The 16,636-nt window shown below is 47.1% G+C and overlaps 1 protein-coding gene across 1 annotated transcript in view; it reads right to left on the minus strand.

Annotated features, from left to right (window-relative positions):
• MAMDC2 (MAM domain containing 2) overlaps positions 1–16,636 on the minus strand; it is a 205,021-nt gene that overhangs the window by 105,437 nt on the left and 82,948 nt on the right. The window contains exon 5 of the mRNA XM_075559075.1: positions 13,528–13,665. Coding sequence (XP_075415190.1) covers positions 13,528–13,665 — 138 coding nt within the window. The remainder of the gene's footprint in view (positions 1–13,527; positions 13,666–16,636) is intronic.

Consider the following 16,636-nt stretch of genomic DNA (forward strand, 5'->3'; position numbering starts at 1 on the left):
CTTCTTTCAGCATGAGGAGCATCCCCGGAGATCCCAGGAGGGTCTCAGCCAGTCTGGGAGACGTCAGGAGCGCCCGTGGAGCTAGCCTTTCCTCTTCCCAAGCGCTAACTCAGAAGAATTGCTCTCACAGCCTACGTCCTTAGAAACTCATCTTCTGTACCGTGGGCAGATCTTTGAAAAATGGTGTCTCGCCTGCTGCGTGGACAATATTTTAATCCCTGCATTTGCAACCTAAGGGTCTCATTAACAACTCAAACACCTGACACCAGGCCAAGGGAGCCGCAATCCCATTGCTGATACTAAAAACCACCCGACAAACACAATGTGACCTGCCCAAAGTGAGTCAGAGAGGCTGCTGGGAATAAGATCAGGACTGCTGACACCACGTCTCCTTTGCAACCACGAGACCAGACCGCGTTCTGTTGCCCCCTTTCCCGCGGCCTTTCATTTGCTGCCAAAGTTTGCTGCTATTTATTCACTACCTGGCTCATACTAAGGGTCTCCATGGGAAACAAAAGGTAGCCCAAAGTGGCTTTATCATGGCAAAGGAACAGATGGGAGCAATTCAGCCATCACCTGTCAGGGGTCTGCCCCAGGAGGCCAGGCTGGAGGTCAGACAACTGTCCTGGGGTGAGAGTGTCCCCAGGTCCGGGATGCTCTGTGGGAGGGAGCCAGTGATCACAGTGGTGCTGGCGACATTGTGTGCACCTTTCAAATGGGAATAAAGAAAACTTCCTGGAGTTCTAGGGAATTATGCCTAGTGTCTGAGGCTCAAAATTTCCTGGACCCAGTTCAAGGAGACTTGACCCACCCTCTCGGGCCCAGAGCTCCCAGAACTCATGGGAGAGGTATCTTTCATCAGTTCTGTCAGATTGGAGGGGAGAAAAGTGGGACTTTCTGCCCTCAGACGGGGTTACAGTCTCAGTCGCTCATGGACGCAGTTCTCCCCTGTCCTACGGGTCTCTAGGAGTCATCATCCACTCAGGGGTTCTTTTTGTTTTTCAGGTCTGAATAGGTTGAAACCAGATAGACGTTAGGGGGACTGAACCCTGTAATCAGACAAATCCTTAAGGATCCTTAAGACCAAAGAGAATGAAAAAGAATTGAAGCTTGAACTGAACATGAAAAAGCCCATGAAAGACAGGCCCCACTCCCTGTCCTTCATTTTGCTGTCCTGGGTGGGCTTATGTGCTATGATACTGGACGTTTGGCCAATGGTATTTCAAAGCCAGTGAGGCAGTTAGTTTATTGTGCCAACCTGGCTGATAAACACATGTGGGGTTAATTGAGGGATAAATGGCTTGGTGAGCTTCACCTTTCGAGTTTAAGTTCTCGGATCTCTTGTTTTGTGATGGTCGGACCAGGGTGCAGCTGCCTTAACCAGTTCCCTGCTTCAGCTGTCAAGGCTCACTTCCTGCAAGACATCCCCAAGGAGAAGCAACATGGACCTACCCAATGCAGCCTTGGGTGCTGGAACATCCGTGTGGAGACCCCTGCCAGCACTGAGATGCTTACATGCTCACTGATTCGACTTTCCTCCTGCAGTCGGCATCATTGCATATATTTTGTGAGATGGAGGAGGACTTTGTGGATTGGTGTCGGACATATGGGTTAATGTTGGACTTGTGGGCTTAGGCAGCACTGGGTTGGGAAAGTTTTCTTGATGTGCACTTACCCTTTATATAAAACTCTCTCTTATACATATGAGTTTCTGTGGATTTGTTTCTCTAAAATACCCAGACTAATACAGCCAATGTGGTCACCCATAGTCTGAGCAGAGGCCCCACACGAAGGCAGACAAGGAGGAAAGGCCTGCTGATGTACTTCTGAAAAATGCCCAGTGGAAACTTATGGATGGCAACAGAATATTGCCTAATATAGTGTTGGATGCTGAGCTCCCTGGGGGAGAAGGTATTCAAGATGTGCTGTAGCATCAACAAGGGACTCAAGCAGCCCAGTGATCACAAAGATGGCCCAGGAAGAGACAGCATCTCGTTCTTTTGTTGATGGACTTGCCGCGAATCCCAGCTGACTTGGTGACCACTAACCAGCACACGCATGAGCTAATAGATTCTGCTGAAAACGGAGAAGTCATTGCCAGCCCCCTAACGTCTGTGCTATTCGGTCACGTTTCAAACAGCAAGCCAGTCTGTCACTCTCTAGTTCTGGATTATAGACAAAGAGACATTGGTTTCAGATACAACATTTAATTTAGTGAAAATATCAAACCCATAGTCATGCCAGGCAAACCCCAGCCTCCTGGGATAATGTCCACAGCAATGGTTCACGGACACCTATCTCTAGACGAGAGGGGCTTCTGTCTGCCTGCGGCAGCCTTCTGTTTTACCTAGGCTTTTCATTTGGGCCCGGTGGTTCTTGGTAGTCAGCCATTTTCTCTTGGATTAGGAAAAAAACAAACAAAACCCAACAACTTTGAGGGCAGTCCCCGAAGTTTAATTTTCAATCAGTCTGGCTAACCAGCATTCTTCAAAGATTGCTGCTGGCTTGGCCATGAGCCAAAGGCTTCCTCTGACTCAGCTGTGACTCGGCGTCAGCCCCATTGGCTACATTTGTCCTCTAGCTGCATTTTTAGCACCGATGTCACTGGTTGGCTGGACAAACTATCTTCCCAGAAAGCGGGGAAACTTGGGCTGGAGAAGCCCATGCCTGAGAGTCTCATCCACTGCTCTGCTGTCCTTGCACAAGACAGCGCTGGGAGACAGTGAGTCGTTGTGCTATTGGAATGACTCCAATTCACAGTGACCTAGTCACCGCTATATCCCGTCCCACTCACGGTGACCCAGTCACCGCTATAGACCGTCCAACTCATGGTGACCTAGCCACCTCTATGGTCCGTCCAACTCACAGTGACCCAGTCACCGCTGTAGCCTGTCCAACTCACAGTGACCCAGTCACCACTATAGACCGTCCAACTCACGGTGACCTAGCCACCTCTATGGTCCGTCCAACTCACAGTGACCCAGTCACCACTATAGACCGTCCAACTCACAGTGACCCAGTCACCGCTGTAGCCTGTCCAACTCACGGTGACCTCTAGTGGTTTAGAGTAGAACTGAGCTTCTTAGCGTTTTTATAATGACCTTTTGGGATGAGATCACTAGGCCTATATTCCAAGGTACCTGTCTTGGAAGGTGCCCCTGGGTAGGTTTGAACTGCTGTCCTTCCAATTAGTAATTGAGTGTGTAACTGTTTGTGCCATCACTAACTACTAACGGGTGACCAAAGCCCAAAGCCCTCTTCCTGCCCAAACAGCCCCTTGTCATCAAGTTTATTCTGGCTCATTATGACCCCCTAAGGCAGCGTAGAACTGCCCCATAAAGGTCTCAAGACGGTCATCTTATGGAAGCAGGCTGACATACTTAAACCACCAACTTCCAAATCTAGCTGAATGCTGTCACTACTGTATCACCAGGGCTCCTTCATGAATGACCAGTGCCCCCATTTTCTAAAGATTGGCATGCCTGGCCACCAATAGAGCAGAATATGCTAAGCGCTGGCACCAGGCACCTACGCCAGCTTTACTGATTCCAGTCCACCCTGCACTATCAGTGTGCGTAGAAGAGAAGGCGAGTGACGGATCAGAGGTCACAAATGGGTTTCTTTGAAGAGAGTTATCACAAAGCTGGCCTACTATGTGTTTCATTTGACCTCCCAAGGGAAGAGGAGGGGAGTGCTTCACCTTTCTTATCTTGATCCGAGGGCCTGGGGCTTAGTGGGGCCACTTGTGGGTGGGGTGGAGGAGAAAAACTGCTATCTAAGTGAATCCCCACGCACACGTGCAGCAACGCCAGCGCTGCGACATTGCCTGGGCGGGGCCCTGGGAGCACATTACACAGTGGGCTGCTAACTGCACAAGCAGCTGCTTAAACCACCAGAAGCTCCAAGGGGGGAAACCAAACCAAGCAAACAAAACCCAAGGTGTTCTACTCCCATAAAGTTACCATCTTGGAAACCCACAGAGGGCATTCTACCCTGTCTTGTAGTGTTGCCATGAGTTGGAATCAACTTCATCACAGTGTGTGTGTATGTGTGTGTGTGTGTGTGTGTGTGTGTGTGTGAGAGAGAGAGAGAGAGAGAGAGAGAGAGATTGCCTTGACCTTCAAGAGAGGGATGGGCAGAGACCTTGGGAGAACTTGATTACTGATATCTAGAATTCCCGGGGCACAGAGACTGCGGTTGACTCTTAGCTGCATACATGCAAAGACAAAGAGCTTACTGTATATTCTTGTGGGGGCAGAGTGGAATGAAATGCTGTCGTTGGTGGAGATAAAAGATGGATTTTCCTCCTAGATGGAATGGGCAATGTAGCAGGTATTTAGAGGGTGAGAATGTTTGGAAAGGATTCTTATTAAGAAAACAGCTGCCAAGGCAGTAAGTCCTACAGAAAGGGGTGGGTGAGGGATACTGCTATTTGTGGGAGCTGAAAGGAATGTATGTGGGCAATAGGGTTTCCATGGCAGAACTCCTGTCTTCCCTTTGGGGGACCAGAACTTGATTCCCACCAATGCACCTCAGTCACAGCCACCACCTGTCAGTGGAGTCTTGCATGCCATTGGGATGCTGAGCAGACTTCAGTGGAGCTTCTAGGCTAAGATGGACTAGAAAGAAAGGTCGGTCGGCAATCGACTTCTGAAAGTTGGCCAACTGAAAGTTGGGCAGTGTTTGTTCTCTTGTCCATGGGGTCTCCCTGAGTCATGGGTTGCCATGAATCCAGGGTCGGTTCAGCAACAACAAAGGGAATCATAGGTGACCAGTCAAAGAGTGCATCATCTCTGTCCTTAAAAAGTGAAATGGGATTCCCATTCTCCATGAGAGAAAGGGCTAGTATTTGGCCATGTGGGGCATCAGCTTCTGATTAACTAGTCTAGCAGACTAGATTTTTTTATCTCCTCCCCTTTCCTTTTTGCTCCATCCTTCATCCATTACTCTTTTCCTAACCCTGGAAGGGCTACAGACAGCATGCGTGGGAGAAGATGAGGTGGAGAAAGAGGAAATAACAAAACACAAAGCCTTTTGGATGCTGTTGCTCTGTGGTCTGGCCTGGGAAAGGGTTTGAATTGGATGAGTCACTGGAGTTGTGACTTGATTGAACTTAATCCCTCAAAATGTTTGTGGATACCTGAAAGTGTCTGGAAGGCTGTCCAGTCATCCAAGGGAGGAAGATTCAGCAGAGTTTGCATAAAGGCAATGGTTCAAAACAATGATAACGATAAAGCTGCTTCTAGCGGGCAGCCTACTGAGCGCTTATGCAATGAACCAAGCAGATCAATGTCAAGAGTAAATGAATAATAGGTGCTGCTGAGATGGCACGTAAGCTCAATCCAAACCCAAGTGAGAAAAAAAAGTCAGGAGCTCTGGAACGATGAGCCATCCATTTCGTGGTCTTTGAAGACATAAAGTAAGTCTGACTCTATGGTAGGTTTGAAACCTTGTCCAGCTCCTTCGCAATGCCACCCTAAACAGGTTTGATTGGAAAGGTCTGTCCAGAGGAATAAATGTCCTCATTACTTCCCTAGCAACGTCCTTCTTTTGGCTGCAGCCTGTAGGAAACAGCGGCGATCTGCATCATCAGTAGGTTCCCTCCTGAACGATTTTGCTTCCCTTCATCAAATATTAACAAAGGAAGAAAAGTCGGATGGTGAATCAGAGCTGTGTCAGAGAAACAGGATGGAGAGCACATCATCTCCAGGACTCCAAAGATGTCCCACGACACTTCTCATTCCTCTGCTAACCGTTTCCTTGCCTACATTAGGCAAGCATTTGGGGATGCACAGCTCATTTTAGAAACAAACAAACAAAGATTTATTGTTTAATATAAACTGTCAAAAACACGCAGTCAAATGAAAGAGATATCATGTTCGCATCTTAATTTTTTATACAGAACATTCACTTTTTCCTTTCGTAAAACAGAGTCACCCGGGCCCTCGGAAGCCTCCCTTAAGTCTTGGGAGTTCTGAAGTTCCTTAGCAGGCACCCAGCTTCTTTTCTCCCTGCTGTTTTTTCCCCTTCGGTTTTTACCTGAGAGCAAAGGCATAAGCTGCTCCTGGCATGTGACAGTTACGTAATTTCACATCAACTTGATAAATAGGGTGGTAGGGGCGGAGTCTAGCATGTCAATCAGGTCACAGCCTGATGATGCCTCCTTGTGAGCATGGCCTTATCACAAGGAAGATTCTGGGAACTTCCTCTCTTTCCCCTGGAGGTGGGGCACACATTGTCCCTGCTTCACTCTCCTGCTGTTGGGACACTTGAGGAGCCACATGGAGACCTGCGTCAGTGCTGAGATGCTCCTACCGCCCCTGGATCCACATGGCTTTTCACCCTCTGACCTGTGACCTTCCTGAATTCAGGATCATCACAGGTGCTGCGTGAGTCTGAAGAGGAATTTATGGACTAGTATCGGACATATGGGCTAATATCAGATTTATGGACTTGATCTGGGCTGGGCTGGGATGCTTTCTCAATCTACAATTCTCTTTGATAGAAAGCTCTCTCTTACACAGGCATCTGAGGGCCTATGGATTTGTTTCTCTAGTCAACCTGGCCTCACACAGGATATAAGGATGAACATGAGATGCATTTATAAAGAACAAAGTCTGCAGCTCAAGGCACACATTGAATCATTAACTCTTTGCCACCCAAGTGGATAGAGCCTGGGAAAGATGAATCTACCCAGTATAAGGCATATGTACTTGGTAAGACACCTTCTCACTTCTTCAGCATGTTGGTTCCATCGTCCCCACTCCCGAGAGTTTTATGGTCAAATATGTGATCTCTGGGTACAGAGATTTTCAAATAAAATATTTTGAATCTGTAGAATGTATATATATATATATATATATATATATGTGTGTGTGTGTGTGTGTGTGTGTGTGTGTGTATTCCCTGTCTTATATACGGAAAAGTCACACATCGAACTCCTGTCATAAGGAATGTGAATGAATGAGAGTGAGAGAGTGAGTGAGTGAATGAGTGTGAGTGAGTGAGTGAGTGAGTGAGTGAGTGAGTGAGAGAGTGAGTGAGTGTGTGTACATTGGGTGGAGATGAGCTGTTGGCTAATGAACAAGCAAAACATTAATCTAAAAGCTAAGAAGCAATCAGTAAAACAGTAGAGAAGAGTTGATAGAAACCAGTGGAATGTAGGCATCTAGGCTCATAATTCTAAGAAGAAACATCACCTGGGACATGGGGACTACTTCACCATCATCAAACTTCTGGAGTTCTCGATTGCTCTTCAATCATCAATTAAGCCACCCATCCTCATGCCTCTACACCTTTGCATGTGCTGCACATAACTTTCCCTTCTTCACCTGGCCCAGGTCCGTTCATGGATCAACTCCCAGTTCTGATCATTCTTCCTCTAGAAAACCTTTTAATGCCTTAACTAAGGCATTAAAGACTTCACGTTTCTGTAGTCTTAGATCACCGATTTCATCATCTTGCATTTAACTACTTGTTTACATAGCATTTCAGTACTTCGGTAATTTGAGAAATGTCGCAATCTATATGAACACACACTATATTGAAGGAAGAAGCACTTGGAAGGAGTGCGCCCAGAATGCTACTTTTGTCTGCCACACGCCAGACATGTCAAGAGAGATGCATCCTTGGGAAAGGACACAAGGCTGGGTGAAGTGGAGGGTCAGGGAACAACAGGTAGATTAGTGGCACGATGGCTTGACACAGTGGTAGCAACAACAGACTCAACCCTAACTATTGTGAGGATGGCATAGGACCGGGCAGGGTTTTGTTCTGTTGAACACAGGGTTGCTATGAATTGGAACCAACTCCATTACTAACAACCACAATATTGACGAACCAAAAAAATCAGTGATTCAAACACGCTAGCTGCTTTGTAGATGAAAGTTGAGGCTGTCTGCCTCTCTAAGGGTTTGCAGCCTCCTCTACGCTGCCCCATGGGGTTGCTATGGGTTAGATTCAACTTCATGGCACTGGGCGGGGTGTCTAGTAAAAGCTCTGCGAAATTCTGAAGAAATCTATTTCATTTTCTTGAACTCAAAGTTTCTCCAGCTTATTGGACCACAGACTCCACTTCTTTCCCTAAAATCCAGATTATTTTACTCAAGAACAAGTATTCCAGGGAATCCTGTTTGGGGAATGCTGACTCCCGGGATGTCTTTGGTCAGTGACTGTATAAATAGACCTAGCGTCTCAAAGGTGCTGAGTTACAGGAATGGCCACTGTCGCTTTGCTCACACTAGCCAAAAGATGGAACCAGTCATCAATAGATAACTAAACTAATGGTGGGATAGCTATGTAATAATGGAGTAATAGCAGCCATAGGAGACATGAAGCTCTAATGCATGCCACATGGATGAAGCTTGAAAACAGTAGGCTCAGTGAACTCAAGCAGACACAAAATTCAAATATTATGGCTTCCTTCTTATAGGAAATCTCTAGAATAAGTCAGTGAACAGAAACAATGAAGACTGGTGGTTACCAGTGTCTGGGGAGAGGGAGAGATGGGGTGCTATTGCTGGAAAGGTACTCAGTTTCTGGCTGGGATGAGGAGGCACTTTGGGAAGTAGGTAGTGGTGATGCTTTCCCAGCCCGGTGAATGCCATTCTTGTCACCGAATTGCACACTTAAGTATTTTGTGTCATGTAACTCTTGCCACAATAACTTTTAAAAAATAAACTATTTTTTAAAAGGACTTAGGTGAATAAGTGAATAAATAAGTAGGTAAAGAGTGAATGAGTGAAGCCTCACCATCTGACATTCAGTTCCCAACTGGATAAAAGACAGGAGCTAACAATAGGTACAAGGAAGAAGAAAATGTTCTAGAATTGACTGTGGTGACAATTGTACCACTCTTCTTGATACAATTGAATTGTATGCCAGGTAGATAGAGTGCTAATAAAACTGTTAAAAAACAAAAACAAAAACAAAAAAAACCAGGAGCCTGTGGCTTGCTGGAAGGAGAGGCTGGGCAGTCTCCCCAGAGTTCTTCCCTTCAGATTTAGGGTCAGCCAGCTCTTTAACCCTCAGGCTTGACCTCAGAGGACTAAGCAATGCCTTTGCGCAAACTGACCTACCATTGTGAGTTGTCTTTGAATGGCTGAGAAAGAAGGAAACTAGAGGATGGTGCAGATTGGAGCTAGCAAGAAAGGCAGAGAGACAGTGCCTAGTCTCTCTCTGCCTAAGAATAAATAACAACTGGTCTTCCTTCCAAGGGACGACTACAGCGTGGAGCCTATCACCGTTCCACTCAGCATATTAGGCAAATAGGTCTTCTCTTTCTTGTTCATTAGACCTTCTTGTCCCACACCCAATTCCAGATGCAAGGTACTTCTAAGCACTCAGGAGAGACCCAAAACATGTTTCAAAATAGGCTTCCATAGGGGGGAAATTTGGATATTTGGGTACCAAGCATTTAACAAAACCAAACCAACTGCCATCCAGTCAAGACTCAAGGTGTTTCTGAGGCTGTAAATCTGAGTAGAAGACAGCCCCATCTTTTCCCCTCGAAGCTGCCTGTGGTTTGCACCACCAACCTCGTGGTTAGCAGCACCATCGGTGCATTAAGCAAGGAGGGGGCAGAAGATGCTTGGCTCAAAGGCATCTTAGAAATCATTGAATTCAAAGTCCTCAATTTGCAAACAGGCAAATGGATACCCTGAGAAGTGGCTGGGGTATTCCAGCCAGCTGCCCGGTTACTAGGCCTGGACACAGGCATCCCGACTTCTTTTCCCACCTCTTGTTGACACAAATTGGGTCAGAGTGTTCTCTTGTCACAAGCAAGAGTGCTAAAGACTAGGGGTGATGAGATCTTGCCAGGATGAACTGCATCCAGGTAACATCGGCACATGAATACGAAAGAGTCAAATGAATGACTGAACGGTGACTCGCAGATCAGTTGCCCAGTCCATGAACTACACCTGCTCCCCAGTCAGCCGGTCCTTGCCATCATCGAAGGTGAAAAAAAACTACATGCATCGGATAAGTTACAGTAGATCATGATATTAGGTACCCAGAAGGCTTGACTTAAGAGCTGACTTTTAAATGAATTAGGAAAAGCGATCTAATACCTCCGCATACGTTAGTGTCTATCCCTGTTTCATACTAGAGTTGCTGCCATTCTGATGCACTGGTCTTTCAAGTTTCTCTTCACTCCTTGTGCTAGATTCATAAGACATAACAGAAATAAACGTCCTCAAAATTAGCCTACTTCCACAACTTAAAGGAAAGTCTCCTGACTTTTCTTTCTCATAACCCTGTGAGGCTGGGAGTTGCTCTATTCATTTATACAAAGAGATCACGAAATATTGGCATGCTATTGCTCTGAGTTAACCAAGTTGTCTTTTAGAATGCATATGCAGACTCAGGAGCTAGTTGTTCATCCATATGTGACACTCTTTTACAGTGTGGTTCCTACAGTGGCTGCAAGTGGAGATGGGCTATGTGTCTTTCGGGTTGAAGTATGGCCCACGTATATGGAAACCCCAATTGTTAGTCATTCCCCAAAGAGAGAAATGTTACTTTCAGAAGAACCAAGTGTAAATGTTTTGCTTTCCCCCAGTCTCAGTTCCTCTTGTATATAGAGATCTGGTTTCTGGGGGACATTCTTTTGTCCTCTTGCCCTTGTTCTTTGGTCCTCTATCTTCTGAGGTCATCACCACCAGATTAAGTCATTTAAACGCACGATTCAGTTGTTTAAATGCACCCTTCTGAAAGCATCGCTCTGGGCTGGAAGACCTCCAGTGGAGTCCCATTTTCAATACAATAAAGATGAAGTTTCTTTTCTGGAATTCAAAATGTTTTAGAACTTGACCCTGTACTGCTTCCTTAGCCAGAGTGCTCTCTCATCTAAATCTTGCCATTACCACCATTGCTCCAGTCTCGCCCTGCCTCTGACTTTCAAAACCAAACCTACCTCTCAATTACAGTTTCTTTCTTTTTGCCATGTCTTCTAGAATCTCTAACAGTAGGCGATTACTTGGTTTTGATCTTTCTCTGATTTCTTAGGGCCCTGTCGTTAATAGTCGTATAGGCCTTGACACAAATAAAAGACCCAAACCCACTGTCATCAAGTTTATTTCAACCCATAGTGAGCCCCGAGGGTGGATTAAAACAGGTCCTGAGTGTTTGGGAAGCTGTGAATCTGTATGGGAGTGTAGAGAGTCTCATCTTTCTCCTCCAAAGCAGCCGGCGGGTGGGTGTTAACAGCCAACAGTGTAGGTAATAGCTGAGGGAGCAGCTCCCTAAGCTATCATCAGCCCTCGACACAGCTACCTTATATTACATTTGCCTGTGGTAAAAGTCTCTTTCCTTCTCTTGAAATGATACTTCTCAAAGCTTGGCAGGGCCCAGAAGGCATTTGACATTTGTTTTTCATTTCTCCCATCGTACATTGCACAGGGCCAAATGAGTGAACACGCGAGATCTAGAGCTGAACTTAAACAAGAAAGTCCCAGAGGACTCCAATCTTTAGAGATGTAGCTGCCTATGAGTTTTTCATTCCAAGGAGCCTGGGTATGTTAAGAAAAGAAAGGAAACGTAAACGTTGCGAAGAAGTTGGCCAACTGGATCCGACCTGCACATATGCATCGCTTTTAGAAGATACTCAAAATGTGGGGGTGAACATCACACGAAAACCTCAAATTCCCAATCAGCGGGAAAAATCGAGCATCCTAGGTTTGCATCCTCACATACTCTCACTGCCATCAAGTCAATGCTGACTCACGGTCACCTCCTTGTCGGTTTCTGGGGCTGTAGGTCACTGCTTACAGGAGTAGAAAGCCCAGTCTTGCCTCCTCGGAACTGCTGGTGGCTTCAAACGGCTGACCCTGAGGATGGCAGCCCAATGTGTACCCACTACACTACCAGCTCGCTTGCATCCCCTCATGGCAACAGTTCTTCGAAGCTGACTAGTCCAACGGTTCCCTTTGTACAGAGCTTAGGCTCTCTATTTGCTCATAGTCCTCACCAGATCCATCTCACTTGCTTATCCAATCTGCCCAAATGTCGTGGGGAGTTGAACTGAAGCTCTGCGGTGAGCGCAATAGGGGTAAGGAGGAACATAAAGGCAGGAATAAAACTGTCCAGGGGCAGAATAACCTCAAGATGGGGCACTTTTGAAAGAAAAGAAATAAGCTTAGAGACCTGGCTAAAAATACCCAGATGTACACAAATTATAGTGAATTAGGAAAGCGATGAAGGGTCATAAAAAGTTGCCATGACTTCGGATTGAGGACACGCTGTCAACCTCAGCGGTTTAATTGCACTGCGTGGATCATCTCAGTGTCCACAGGGCAAGGGATCAAAGAGGAAAAAAATGACTGCTTTCAGCAGAACCGAAAGTCCTTTTCTTGCTCTTACGGAAAAGTCAGCACCAGGATCTTCTTACGGCTCAACAAGACCTGGGGTTAAGGACTTGTAGCAGTGGAGGCTCGGGACGGGAGCACTTGGCTTTTGGCTGCTAACCGTAAGGTCTACAGTTCAAAACCACCACCTGCTCAACAGAAGAAAGATTTTCTACTCTAGAGGAAGTTCTACCTTCTCCTACAGCAGTGGTTCTCAGCCTTCCTAATGTCACGATCCTTTAATACAGTTCCTCATGTTGTGGTGAACTCCAACCATCAAATTATTTTCGTTGCTACTTCATAACTGTCATTTTGCTACTTCTATGAATCGTCACATAAATAGCTGATATGGAAGATGTATTTTCATTTTTACAAATTGAACGTTATTAATACATAGTGATTAATCACAAAACAATATGTAATTCTATATTGTGAGAGATTTATGTGTGTTCCGATGGTCTCAGGCAACCCCTGTGAAAGGGTCTTTCGACCCCCCAGAGGGGTCCCAATGGTTGAGAACCGCTGTCTTATAGGGTCATTATGAGTCAGAATGCACTCGATGGCCGTTTGCTTTCTCAACTTCTTCTTTATTAGGGTCTAAGGGAGAGCAGAATCTAACCCACAGATAAGTAAGCAAACATGACCCCCATCTTTGCCTCCTTTTTTGTGGCCTCTTTCCTCCTGATTTTTTTCCCCTGAGATGAATGAATGACGTGGCCACTAGGGGGTCTCACTGTTCACCACAATCAGGATTAATCAGCAATCTGGATTGCTCCCCTGATGGCCAGGGGAGGGCGCTTCATGTTTAGTTCCTCATAGTCAACCTCCTTTGAGCGGGTGGAAAGCACTCTGGGGTCACTCCAGCTTTGTCTTTACAAAGAAGAAGGACTGAACAACAAACAGAGAAGAAAGCCAAGCAGGTGTGAACAGAGCAAGACTGGGTTCAAGGTGGAGGAGAGCCTTTCCCCAGGCAGGCTTCTCCTTCAGAGTTCATGTCTGGTCTACAGTTTGTCTTTCTCTCAGGTTGTTCTTCCCCACTCTTTCGCCAGGTCTTCCTGCCTCTCCCTGGCCTGCTCTGCTTGGAGAAGCCCCAGGTAGAAGTGCTTCTAGTGTAGGAGGGGAGAAGAGATGACAGGGACAAGCAGTGGACCCGGCAAAGGGTCTCCGTGTGTTCCCAGCTTACCCAATTCACTCTTGAACGTGTGGTCGTGGGGAAGGATGGGGGGAGAGTTCCGGATATTCCCTCCGCCAATGAACCAGTTCACGTTGGGGTTCCACTGGTTCACAAAGCCGCAGAGATGGTTTTCCTCGAAGTCACATTCTAGAGAAGAGCAATGAAACCACCATTTATGGAGGTGCAGTCACGCACACCTTGGGGTCCCCAAACTCACCGCAGCGTCCAGTCTTAAGATACTAGTCAGACCACTTTCCCTTTCTCCCTGAAAATGTATCCTAGGACCCCCGTGTATCCATAGAAAGACACTGATGCTGCTGTCATCTCGCCATGAAGCTGCCCGTCATGAAAAGGTATACGATGTTGAGGATCGAGGTCCCAGTTCATCATTGCCTCTTCGCAATGACGTGACTCTCGCACTTGCTAGCCAGTGGTAGCCCTGTGACTCAGAGCCTTGGGACATCACTCCTGCTTCATAGGGCTATTGCCAAACATGTTTCAGGCTCTGCTTTCAGCGCCAGAAATTTTGCCTACGGCCCTTCCTTTCACCTGGCAGTCTCTGCCTCCTTGTCTACCTCTTTCTTCTCTCTTGGCGATGGACAAGATCCCCATAGCTGCGAGGCGTGCTTCCTGGATGCTAAAGCTACAGTGACTTTCACACAAGTTAAAATAGTTAAAAGAGCCAGGGCAGACCTCTCTTTGGCTCTGAGGCCCTTTGGAAGCTGGCGAATGGAAAAGACAGAGATGGTCATGGAACACCCACACTCTCCGTTTGTTTTTGTTTGACATGTTTGCACAGATACGTTATTCCCAGCCAACAGATGCTCATAGTAGGAATGAGAACCTCACAAGCCAGTGCCATACTTGACTCTTTCATTCATTAATGCTTGTGCTTGCCACCTCTCCTCTGTCCCCCCAGACCCGCTGGATGCTCTCCTGGTGTGTGCTGACTGCTCAGCATGTACGTGGCTGATCCACGCACTCTCCTACCTTCTGGCTTCCTGTTGGTTTGGCCAATGGAAGGCAGGGGAAGAGTGAGATTGGAATGCTCATTCTGCTAGCTCTTGCCCTGCCAGGTCACCACGGTTGGCTGTGTGTCCTTCCTTGGCAAGAAGCCCTCACCATACAGGCATTCTTTCCAGATTTTGGTAACTCCTCTTTACTTGTCTCTTCAGATCCAAAGGTCTAAGGTGGTAACGACTCGTGTCTCATGGGGCACTAGTCTGGGATCCTGCAGCTATCCCTTGCTGGTCCGCTCCTTTCTCCACACACGTCAGTTGCCTTTTTATTGAATTTTTCTCAAATTCCTCAGGCTGACTGTACCCAGTCTCTATTTCCTGCCAGGATCCCGATGGGTGGAGTTATCAATGTGCTTTTACTTTAGAAAGAATAGGAAAAAATTTAAGATGGGCAATTTTCAAATGTTGTCTTCCTGGGATGCTCTGTTACGCAGTCCCTGACAGTGCCAATGCCTGTCACTGAGGGAAATAAAAGCGGGATTGATTGAGAACTTTTTATGGGCCGGGCACTAGTCTATGCACATTATGTAGATTAATTAATCTAAGATCCCCAACAGCCCCCTGAGGCAAGTACCTCCCGCATTTGACAAATTTTACATAAAAAAAGAGGAATTTAGAGGAGCAAAGAAAATTCCCAGGTGAGCAAAGGGAGGTTGAGGTCCTGGTGATGATGCAGCCTAACAAGATCCAAGGCTGGCATCCTTTTTGTTTTTTAAACAATTGAGAAGCTACTACGCGAACTGAAGAACAGCCATGAACTTTTCTTGAGAGTCCAGCAGGGACCCAGCTCCTCAGTCACCTTCATATCCTTACCTCCTCGACTCCTCCCACTAACGCTGTGAGGCAAGCGAAAGACTCAGCTAGCAGACGGAGCCCCAGGGGGAGCCTTCAGGGGGTGCCCGGCCCTGGTCTAGGGGTGCCCCTGGCCACCACGCTGCAGCCCCATGGACTGTGGCTCGGAGAGACACCTAAGGGGAGACGCGGAGGCCTCAGCTCACTGTATCTTGATAAAAAGATTGCTCTCCCGCTCGGTGGGCTTCGCGTTGCCTCGAAGATGTCACTGGAAGTCACCACCAGGGTGCGAGCCCCTAGACTCCAGGGAGCTGGCCAAGGCTCTTTTTGGATCCAGAACATCTCCTTTTGATTTTGAACATTTTCTTGTGGTTTCACTGAACATTGGCTCACTGAAGTGAACGTTTACAGAGTTCAGGACCGACCACCTTTGCGTCTCTATTCTCATTCCCTTCCTAGCCACCCAGTGCGCATCCACTCAGCCCTCAAGCACCGAGAGTGCTGAAACACTCTCAAATCGACTTCCTCTTTCCTATTCCACTGCCAACTCCCAGTTTCAGACGCTCCTGCCTCAGCTGTCTGAGGTCACGGCGGCTTCCTCTGAGTTTCCTGCCTCTCGCGTGTCTTCTGTTTCCTAACTCATGTCCTCATGGCGACGAGAGTCATTGTCCTTACAGGAGACAGGGCTTAATCCCCCCTGCCGGCTGCCTGCTAGTTTGTGCCTTCCAAACGTGTAAGTCACTAACTCTAAGCTCCACTGCCTGGATCCAGAATCTTCCCATTAACATCCCTCACCCCCACCCCCAGCAGACCTATTCTCACTTCAAATACTCCACGAGGACTCTGGTCTTTGCCGCAACATGCCTTGTACTTTCTCCCCACAGAGAACTCTTTGCTTTCTGCCCTGTCCCTCCAGCTACCGCGCGTCCCTTCAGCTAAGTCCTCTCCAGTTTTCTGTTGTCTTTCTCTGCACCCATGGCTTGCTCTCCTCTAGAACATTCGTCATTTAGAGAAAGCACTTCAGTGAATAGGGGTGGGGCGAGGCAAGCACAGGATAGCGCTGCACCTTCTCTGTGCATGATCTCAGAACCCAGAGCACAGAGACGCCCACTACCAACTGTTCAAATGGTATCTAAGTGACAAGTTACAGAGACAGGGGCAATGATAGACCAAAAGAGAAAGGAAGTACATCGGGGAAAGGGACAAACGTGACAAAGCACCAAGTCTGCAGCCCACTGGGAATTCTTTCATGAGAACTCGCTGAGGTGAAGGCCGCAGTGCTGGAGTCAGAGCTGCCACCTTGACCT

Source organism: Tenrec ecaudatus, chromosome 10 (genome assembly GCF_050624435.1).
Source record: "Tenrec ecaudatus isolate mTenEca1 chromosome 10, mTenEca1.hap1, whole genome shotgun sequence".
In the NCBI taxonomy this organism is placed as follows: Eukaryota; Metazoa; Chordata; class Mammalia; order Afrosoricida; family Tenrecidae; genus Tenrec; species Tenrec ecaudatus.